The sequence below is a fragment of the Terrapene carolina genome, unplaced genomic scaffold (genome assembly GCF_002925995.2).
Source record: "Terrapene carolina triunguis isolate 2854851 unplaced genomic scaffold, T_m_triunguis-2.0 Scaffold136, whole genome shotgun sequence".
Taxonomy (NCBI): domain Eukaryota; kingdom Metazoa; phylum Chordata; order Testudines; family Emydidae; genus Terrapene; species Terrapene triunguis.
Window position 1 is genome coordinate 2,644,974 of NW_020664487.1, and position 10,754 is coordinate 2,655,727.

The window sequence follows — 10,754 nt, forward strand, 5'->3', positions numbered from 1 at the left end:
GTGCCTCAGAGCAGTGCTCCTTATACATCCCCCCTCACACACACTTTTAGCAGAATGGATGAGGAAAAAATAATCAATGTGATTTAAAACTACTGGGTGAAGGTACAAGTCATTCCCTAGCCAGCTTATTGGTCAGATATGTTTTGAGTGAATCTGCTTTTTTAAAAAAATCCTGAAAAATTTCCATGGAAATGTCAAGGAATAGCAGCTTTTCCTTTTCTATTCAAGCCTTTTAAAACAGCGTACCGTTTCCTGCACTACAAGAACATTATCAATGCAACACTTCCAAAGAGCCACTGTGGTGTGGGAGCACACTGTACTGCATATTATATATATATATATAACTTGTGGATGTATGAGAGTCTTAATGCAGTGGAATGAACTAACATAAGAACATAAGAACGGCCATACTGGGTCAGACCAAAGGTCCATCTAGCCCAGTATCCTGTCTTCCGACAGTGGCCAATGCCAGGTGCCCGAGAGGGAGTGAACCTAACAGGTAATGATCAAGTGATCTCTCTCCTGCCATCCGTCTCCACCCTCTGACAAACAGAGGCTAGGGACACCATTTCTTACCCATCCTGGCTAATAGCCATTAATGGATTTAACCTCCATGAATTTATCTAGTTCTCTTTTAAACCCTGTTATAGTCCTAGCCTTCACAACCTCCTCAGGCAAGGAGTTCCACAGGTTGACTGTGCGCTGCGTGAAGAAGAACTTCCTTTTATTTGTTTTAAACCTGCTGCCCATTAATTGCATTTGGTGGCCCCTAATTCTTATATTATGGGAACAAGTAAGTAACTTTTCCTTATTCACTTTCTCCACATTACTCGTGATTTTATATACGTCTATCATATCCCCCCTTAGTCTCCTCTTTTCCAAGCTGAAAAGTCCTAGCCTCTTTAATCTCTCCTCATATGGGACCCGTTCCAAACCCCTACTCATTTTAGTTGCCCTTCTCTGAACCTTTTCTAATGCTAGTATATTGGCATTAGAAAACTGCTGCAAGAGGTCACTGAGTTTAATACTCCATCTGGATCCTAAAAGGGCCCAGATCATTTCATGATCACCAACATCTGTATCTATTCAAGCTAAGTTAATTACATGGGCAATTAAACCCCCTGCTTTAGAGCAGAAGATGATCATCTGCTGAGGATCAAGAAGAATTTTTTCCTCCCACTCACCATATCGTGTGGTCTACTTACTACCTTATAATACCAAAAATATTATAATGGCATTATATAAATCAGTGGTATAGCCTACCCTAGAATGATTACTGCATAGCAGAAATAGAAGAGATTCAGAAAAAAGAAACTACAAAGAACAGAGGAATGGAAAACCTCCTTATGAGGAGAGATTGAAAAGACTGGGAGTGAAATCCTGACCCCACTGAAGTTCCCAAGAAAACTCAAATTGACTTCAATAGAGTCAGGACTTCACCCTGAAAATGTTTAGTTTACAGAAAAAAAATGAAGAGGGACTGTGATAGATATATACAAGATAATGAATGTTGCAGGTAGGTTTGGAAAGATTAGATTTTTATCGGTCAATGTCAATAAACAACGATTTCACTGTACACACACAAACCAATGAAAAAATATTTCCATTGATAATAATCCAAATTTACGGACAGGCAAAGTAAGAAAAGTGCTGCTTGGGAACTTATTAGTGTCCCACCTTCATGTGTATATAAAAAGAGTTGGAATGCCAGTGTTAGTGGAGGATTTTTACTTCGTATATTTTGACATGTGATGTTGACAGTTGGTGTTTTAACTCTTATAAAGTTTTAATTTTTAGAACATCAATGTCTACTGCTATTAAACGCTTATTGTCTGATCCCTCCCATAATTTCCAACATCTGCAAAAATGTCAATTGATAAACATATAAAAACAAATGCTTAAAAATAAATAACGATATTATCCGTCCAAACCATATAAAAATAAAAAATGAATTCTGCCAAGCCTTGTTATCTGGAAGGTAAACTGAGGATTCATATTTATCCTCTCTTCTAATACAAGAAGGGGATATTCAGTGAAATTGAAAGACAACAAATTTAAAACTGGAAAATGTAACTACTTCCCTAATTAATATATTACTTACAGCAGATAATATTATGGCCAAGAGGACAGTAGGATTTAAAAAAAAAATGTTAGACATTTATATGCATAGGAGAACATATGCAATATTATTCAATGGGATATAAATAACTACATTATAGGTGGGACTAGTACCACCACCTATTACTGAGGCTGCACAACACATCCCATTATAGGACCCTATTTTCAGTTGCTTATAACTTTGCCAAACTTCTGTTGTTTGGACAGAAATTTTCCATGCTGGGTGTCTACATTAGGCTGATTTTTTTTTTTTTTTTTAAATTTCTGCCAACATGGTTCTGCCATTTTTAAGAACAATGCTAGAGGGGAAGTTCCTTGTGGCCCTTACTCTGACATGCTCTAGAGCCCCTATGCTTTGGATCAGGGACTTGACATTTAGGAGGGGTCCTTTGCGTACCTTTTACCATCTCTGTAAAAATCTGCCCACATCCAGCCAAGTTATAAGCCTTTGAAAGTTTGCACATGCTCACTAGAGACTTGTTAGCGCTTTATTGCTAAAATCTCTGAAGATTCCATCCTCGTTGGGCATGTCTGAGCTTCTCACGGCTTCTAGTGCTATGACTGGCCTGGGCATGAGTTGTCCCCACAGAGTGACCGAGTATGCTCCATCCCTTCACAAGACCCAGTACTTTCCTAGCATTTGAGTGCTCAACTTTGCGACCTTAATGATGTTCTTTTAACACAGTATTTTGCTATGATTAGGATAGATAGATAGATAGATAGATAGATAGATAGATACTTTCATGGTTTAGGGTATAAGCCAACTACTAATAGGTAAGATTGAGAAGAAATTTCCTCTATTCCATAATTCTCTCATCTAAAGGGATTCTTGCACCTTCCTATTAAGCATCTGATACTGGCCACTGTCAGAGACAGACTACTAGACTAGATGGACCACAGGCGATCCTAGGATGTATCAGGAGAGGCATTTCCAGTAGAGAGGGAGAAGTATTAATGCCGTTGTACAAGGCACTGGTGAGACCTCATCTGGAATACTGTGTGCAATTCTGGTCACCCACATTCAAGAAAGATGAATTCAAACTGGAACAGGTGCAGAAAAGAGCTACTAGGATAACCTTATGAGAGGAGACTGAAAGAGCTGGACTTATTTAGTCTAGCAAAAAGAATGCCCATAGAGGATATGATTACTCTTTACAAATACATCAGAGGGGTAAATACCAGGGAGAGTGAAGAGCTATGTAAGCTAAAGGACAATGTTGGCAGAAGAACAAATGGATATAAACTGGCCAAGAACAAATTGAGGCTGGAAATGAGAAAAAGTTTGCTAACCGTAAGAGGGGTGAGGTCCTGGGTCAGCCTCCCAACAGTAGTTGTGGGGGGCAAACAACTTCATTAGTTTAAAGAGAGAGCTGGACAAATTTGTGAATGTGATTGTGTGATGGGGTTGTTTGTGATGGTCGGAGGCAGGGCTTCCAGTTTCTGTCAGATGTTCCTAAAGCTCATGCTTCAGGGTTTTAGCCAGCCACCTTCAGTGGTCAGGAAGGGATTTCTCCTCCCCCACCCCCACAATGTGTTGGGTTGGTTTTTTTAAAAATCTCCTTCCTGTGAAGCATCAGGAATGGTCGCGGCTGGAGATGGCACACTTGATGGGGCGGACCAGGACTCTGTGGTGGTATTGAGAATTCTCTCTCTCAGGTGCTTGCCTGGCTGGTTCTTGCTCACATGCTCAGGGTCTAACTGATCCTCACATGTGGTGTCAGGAAGGAGTCGTCCCCCAGCTCAGATTGGCAGAGACCTTGGGATTTTTTCACCTTCCTCTGCAGCGTGTGGGTGCGGGTCACTTGCCAGGATCACCTGGGCAGTGTCTCACAATCATTTCCCTGCCACTGCAAGGGCCTTGGTCACTGGTGAACTCAGTCACTCCTATTCTCTGCCTGTGGCACATAATAGCTAGTCTCCTATGGGCTGTAATACTTTGATCTAATTTTGGTTGTTGGGTTAGCATGTGGGTGCTGGGTGTTGCCAGTGGCCTGGGATATACAGGACGTCAGACTGCATGACCTGGTGGTCCCTTCTGGTCGTAAACTCTATGACTATGTATGGAATTCCCATGTTTCAGTATTACACAACTGGCTAGATCTATTATGAGGCGTGATTTTACCTGTCTCTGAAGTGTCAGATACGGGCGAATGCTGAAGGCAGGATTCTGGACAACATGGACTAATAGCCTAGGAGTCATGAGACCAGGATTCCATCCCTGGTTCTGCCACTGTATGACCTCGGGCTAATTATATGTGCTCTCTGTGCCTCAGTTTCTCCATTTGTAAAATGAGGACAATGAGATTTAGCCTCATTGTAAAATACTTTGAGATCCTCAGATGAAAAAGTGAATTAATTATCTTGTATGGTAAGCCTGTAATTCCTACAGTACTTTCTTGTATCCAAATACACTGCACAATGAATAAAAAAACAGATAACCCCAACCTTATGTCCAGTGCTCACTGTGGGAGTATATTTGTCCTCAGCCTAGTTGGATTAAAGTTATAGTTTTGATGCTGCCATTATGCACCATTAAAGCAACATTCCTGACAAAATACATCTTAAAAAACAGCTAGGAGTAAAAAGCAAAAGCAAATTAACTCTAATATACACAATTCATTAAATAAATCAGTATTTCGGGACAGCTGTTCAACCCCACTGTTTTCAGCACATTTGCACAAGTGTATCTGAAAGGAACTTAGAAAACAATTCTGCTGATGATGCACATGAAGGAATAGAATTCAGCTTGCTACCTCTTAGCTACATGGGCTCTGCACAGCTAACAGAAATTGATGGCAGTGGAAGTTCTTTTTGACACTGACTCCAGCAGATATGGCTCTGAATGCATAAAGAGAACAAGTCTCATGATAACGATGGTGTCAATTTTACAGAGCCACTTTTTGGAATAAAACTGCACTTTAACAATCACAGAATTTCCTTCCATCCCACAAATGTGATCTCAGCTTACACTCAGCTAGTGTTTGCCATCAGAGAAGCGACATGCTCATCTCATCAATCATATCTTTTGGGAAAGGTGTAACTCGATGCATAATTGAAAAAGGAAACACTATAGATACATGCCCAGCTTAATCGTCAAACTTTCATTTAACTTTCTTTGACCTTTCTAGTCCAGATCAGTCAAACCAATCTTGTGCTGTAGAAGGACTTAGCATTGAGCTCATTCTTCGGCAAAGACACCAGTCTAATTCTGAAGGAATTTAGACATTTGAAAACGGATTAGCAGAACTCAATCACGCTGACATGGGAACTGCTGTCTTTTTATGATGAGAAGAGTTAATGTTATGGTCCCTTTGTAATTGCCTCCAAGGCATATTTGTCTCTCAAAGAGGTTGTGATGAGCCCCCTCAAGTAAAGCACAATATTTTATGACACTGTTGGATTTTGTTGTGTAATTAGCTATAAAATCCAGCATTGCATGGAGCAATCGGACACCTCCCCCATGAATCTTGTTTAAAAAAAAAATGCAAAGGAAAACGATACATTACCAAATAGTGCTCCAAATAACAGCTTGAACAGATTTTATTATTGCCAGCAGGTTGCCCTTATTTTAAACCTTGATAAGACCACTGTGCCATGATGATCTCACTGCTCCCAGTTTCACCACTCCCTTCAGTTCCTTCACCCATTCCTGTCTCCCTACCTCACCAACCCCAATGTGTGGAATGAACTCCCTCCCGACTCAAAGCCTTCCTCCCTCAGTGCCACCTGGAAACCTATTTCTTCTAAGAAATCACATGCTAACTACTCTCTTCCACAGTATATCGCTCACCAGGTTAGCACTGATCCTTTACCTACCCAATATGAAACAGCAAGAACTCCCCACCCACCCCTATTACACCTGAAAGGATGGTCCCAGGGTGGGGCTTGTGAGACCTGGCTTCATTTCCTGGCTTCATCACAGATTTCCTGTGTGACTTTGGGCAAGTCACTTAAGGGCCAGATTTTCAAAGGTATTCAGGTGCCTAAAGGTGCAGATGCCTAAAGAAGCCTAGTGGAGTTTTCAAAAGCACCATGGTGCCTAACTCCCATTTACTTTCAATTTCAGTGGGAGTTTGGTACCTAAGCGCTTCTGAAAATCCCTCTTGGCGTCTATCTGCATCTTTAGGCACCTAAATAGCTTTGAAAAGCTGGCCCTAGTCTCTCTGCTCCTTAGTTCCCCCTCTATAAAATGGGCATAACAGCACTGCCCTACTTCACAGAGGTGTGGTGGGGCATGCAGAGACTGTGCTAATGGGAGTTGTATAAGGACCTACAATAGGCAGATCTAAAGTTATCTCTATCCTCCCCTTGTGTTTTTGTCTAGCTGCAAGGTTGTTTGGGCCGGGACTCTGTCTTTATCTGGGTTTATGACAGAGCCAAGCATGCCGTAGGCACTTAACACATCATGAATAAAGAATTAGTAGCTAATAAGGTCAGACATGCCTGTGCATCTCATTCAGACGGCTAGCCCTGGTTCCCAACGCCAGCCATCTTGCACCCCTGCCTACAGCTCTGACCTTCTCTCCTAGCCCCTCCACTCAGCAATGGCTTTTCTCACAGGCAATTCCAAGCCATCTCCCATATGCTTGGACGCCTGCCCCAAAGTTGTTCACCAGGCCACCTTCAAATCCCTCCTAAAGCCTCACTTCGGCCATCTTGTCTGTGAGCAAACATGGCGGGGGTGGGGGGTGTGACGGGTTGGATCACAGAAACCCCCTTGGGAGCTGCCACCTAATGTGCAAAGACTACCCCTGCTTCTGTTTTCCCTGCCAGCTCAGGACTCCAGCACCCTGTCTTGCTGAGCGAGACACTCCAGTCTGCTCCAACACAGACCCAGGGTCTGAATCACTTGTCCCAAAGCTGCAAGTTTACCTGAAAACAGCTCCCAGAAATGTGCTTGTCTTTAGCACTCAGATGCCCAACTCCCAATGGGGTCTAAACCCAGATAAATCCGTTTTACCCTGCATAAAGCTTATGCAGGGCAAACTCATAAATTGTTCGCCCTCTATAACACTGATAGAGAGATATGCACAGTTGTTTGCTCCCTCAGGTATTAATACATACTCTGAGTAAATTACTAAATAAAAAGTGATTTTATTAAATACAGACAGTAGGATTTAAGTGGTTCCAAGTAGTAACAGACAGAACAAAGTAAGTCACCAAGCAAAATAAAATAAAATGTGCAAATCTATGTCTAATCAAACTAAATACAGATAATCTCACCCTTAGAGATGCTTCAGTACGTGTTTTCCTCAGACTGGACACCTTCCAGGCCTGGGCACAATTCTTTCCCCTGGTACAGCTCTTGTTCCAACTCAGGTGATAGCTAGGGGATTCTTCATGATGCTCCTCTCCACCCTTGTTCTCTTCCACCCCTTTTGTATATCTTTTGCATAAGGCAGGAACCCTTTGTCCCTCTGGGTTTCCACCCCCCCTCACTGGAAAAGCACCAGGTTAAAGATGAATTCCAGTTCAGGTGACATGATCACATGTCACTGCAAGACTTCATTGCCCACTTGCCAGCACACACATAAACAGGAAGACTCACAGGTAAACAGAGCCATCTGCAGACAATGGTCCCGGTTAATGGGAGTCATCAAGATTCCAAACCACCATTAATGGCCCACACTTTGCATAATTACAATAGGCCCTCAGAGTTATATTTTATATTTCTAGTTTTAGATACAAGAGTGGTACATTTATACAAATAGGATGATCACACTCAGTAGATTATAAGCTTTGTAATGATACCTTACAAGAGACCTTTTGCATGAAGCATATTCCAGTTACATTATATTCACTTATTATCATGTTTCTATAAAACTATTCCAGTTACATTATATTAACTTATTATCATGTTTTTATAAAACCATATAGACTACACAACGTCACAAGGGGAAGGGCAGGGAGAATATACCTTTTAGCAGGTAGCAGAGCCATTGAGATGTCCACATGCCTTAATCACCACATGACCTTATTACAACCCACTATCAACTTGTCTGTTTATGACCCTCACTTGCTGGGTCCAGTTGACTCTCTGCGGCACAGACTGGGTCTTTACTTATTTTCATAAGGCAGAGTCACAGGGTGACTGGCCCCTTTAAGGGGAGACGGGCCAGCCACACCTGGCCATAATTAATTAGCTGCTTCCAGCCTGAGGTGGAGGGACTAAGGAGGGTCCGTGACAGCTTAATGGACATATGGGCCTTATAAAAGGACTGAGAATGAGATCAATCTTGAGGTGGAACCACAGGCAGTGGGCAGGCTTCTGTGGAAGGCCTGAGCCAGGGTCTGCAGGAGACGAAGTACTCCCAGAAAACGTGCGTGGCAGCCCAGTGCTCTGTACCACAGCAGGGAAGGATTCAAGGAACAGAGCCCAAAAGTGGCTGAGAATGGTACTCCACGGGAACCAGCTTGGGGACCCAGAGCTCTGTCCCAGAGCCAGAATAACTCACACAGGTAGCCAAGAAAGGGGCTGGGAGCAAGGCCCAGAGGGTGAGCAAAGAGGCAGAAAGACCTTTTTGTTTGTTGAACTGTTGCTACAGGTTTGCTTGTGATTTGGCCAGAGGGCTAAGTCCCATCTCCAGCACAGACCAGCATGTGGAGAGCCAAAGAGACCCACCTCAGAGAAGGAAATTGAGGGAAATGTGTGACCAGCAGTGTGTGCTATGGGGTAGCTACGCCCCAACAACAGGTACCCAGTACACTTCTGAGCATATTAATAACAACAATGCCATTAAGCCAGTGTCACAACATGTTTGCTCAGTGCTGTCAGGGGTTGCACAACCCAACATCAAGACAATGATGCTGAATTCTCCCTGAAGATATTTTGAAATGATCTTAAAATCAGGGTTATGCTGAAAATAACAAGCGTGAGTAGCAATCCTACACTTCAAAAACAGGCCATATGGACCAAATTCAGCCCTGGTGAATCAGGTACAGGTCCCATTGAAGCTAATGGGAATTGCATCAATTTATGCCAAGGACGAATTTGGCCCAATTTGTAGAAAGTCTGAGTTTCTCTGTATTAATCACTGCACCATGAACTTCTTGCACTGTGCTACACTTGTGGATCCTGATGCCCACTGACCTAACTGAAAAGACTCTTCTTGACGTCAGTGAGCCTTGTATCAGTCTGCATTGAGAAAGAAAGAGTCGAACCAAGGTCTATTTGTTGGCATAAAGCATGGGTCTCAGTGGGTTATGCTATCAGCAGAACACTCCAAGGAGGATTCAGGTATACAACAGCATTCTGCTAGGTCACAGGAACAGAGCAGACAGTAGAACAAAGCAAAAATATACGCCATATATACTACATACACCTGCCAACCCCTACCAGGCTTGTTGTGTGTCTAATTTAATTCCCACCAGCCTTGCAGGCGTCTCTTCAAATTAAATGATTAGGGAAACAACTGCATTAGATTACATGACACAGTATAAAAACGCAATACTTACTTTCAGTGCCAATGCTTCAAAAAGAGTAATTTACAATGAAATGTAATAGACATGTCTGAATGTTTTAGGAAAATATAATAATAAATGTTTCTGGTGTCAGATTGATGGATTGGAACTTTGTCATTGTGAGCGGACTGTGATCTTTGTAAATATGGATTGCAGTGTAGTTACTCATAGATCTATTTGTTATTGTCTCTCTAACCCAATGCTTTTTGCCTTTTCCCACTGTAATGGCCTCTGTAATACATGGGGTTTTAAGAACTGGGGGAATTCTTTGAAAAGATGTTAAAATGTAGTTTCTTCCTTTATCTTCTTTATTAAGAGCCTCTACAATCTACAATTTTATCTCAATCACCTCTATTCATATTGATTTTCCAACTTTTTTTTTTTACATTTCAACATCTGAGCTGACTATGATTCATTTCACTTTTCTTTTTTCTACTATGCAGCCAGCTGTATAGCACTCTTTCTTTAAACTTCCCTTGATGCTTGAATCAGGTACAATGCACAGACTGAACAACATTAAGAGAAAGCAAATAGAGATAATTGTTCTGTGGCAAAGTCTGGTCTCAGTGCACTCCCATAATGAGAAGGAAAAATGCAGTGACAATTATTCAGTGGCTTTGGCGTAGACTTACAGTCATGTGGAGAGAGGACCCAAGTGAGAGCTGTGGTGCTTCAGGTATCTGTGGGAGAATGGCAATGTTGAACATGTGGGTCTCCAGGTGGGTTTGTGGAATAGCAGCACTCGATACCTGTAAATGCAAGATCACAATTCATTCGCAACGATGAAGAACTGCTATTGCTTGAAAACACAACTGCCTTTCTAGGCCCTCCTCTTAACCTCCCCTACTCCTCCTTTTCCTTCTGGCTTTGGTAGGACAAAGTTAGGGGCTGATCCTGAGAACATGAGCCAGCAATAGAACTAGATGATAAATGCTGAAAAAAATCATACTGTACCTTCAACCAGATGTCTCTTAGGGTTGCTTCTCTGTAATCCAAATGCACTCACATAGTAGGTGCCAGACTGTACCATGCTTTGATCAGGGCCGGCTCCAGCACCAGCTGAGCAAGCTGGTGTTTGGGGCGGCAGATTGTTCGAGGCGGCATTCTGCCCAATCCTAGGGCGGCACGACCGCTTTTTTTTTTTTTTTTTTTTTTTTTTTTTTTTTTTTTTTTTT

The 10,754-nt window shown here is 42.2% G+C and overlaps 1 protein-coding gene across 1 annotated transcript in view; it reads right to left on the minus strand.

The window, feature by feature from the left end:
- FRAS1 (Fraser extracellular matrix complex subunit 1) overlaps positions 1-10,754 on the minus strand; it is a 185,924-nt gene that overhangs the window by 83,276 nt on the left and 91,894 nt on the right. Inside the window, exon 28 of the mRNA XM_029911919.1 lies at positions 10,212-10,328. Within this exon, the coding sequence (XP_029767779.1) occupies positions 10,212-10,328 (117 nt within the window). The remainder of the gene's footprint in view (positions 1-10,211; positions 10,329-10,754) is intronic.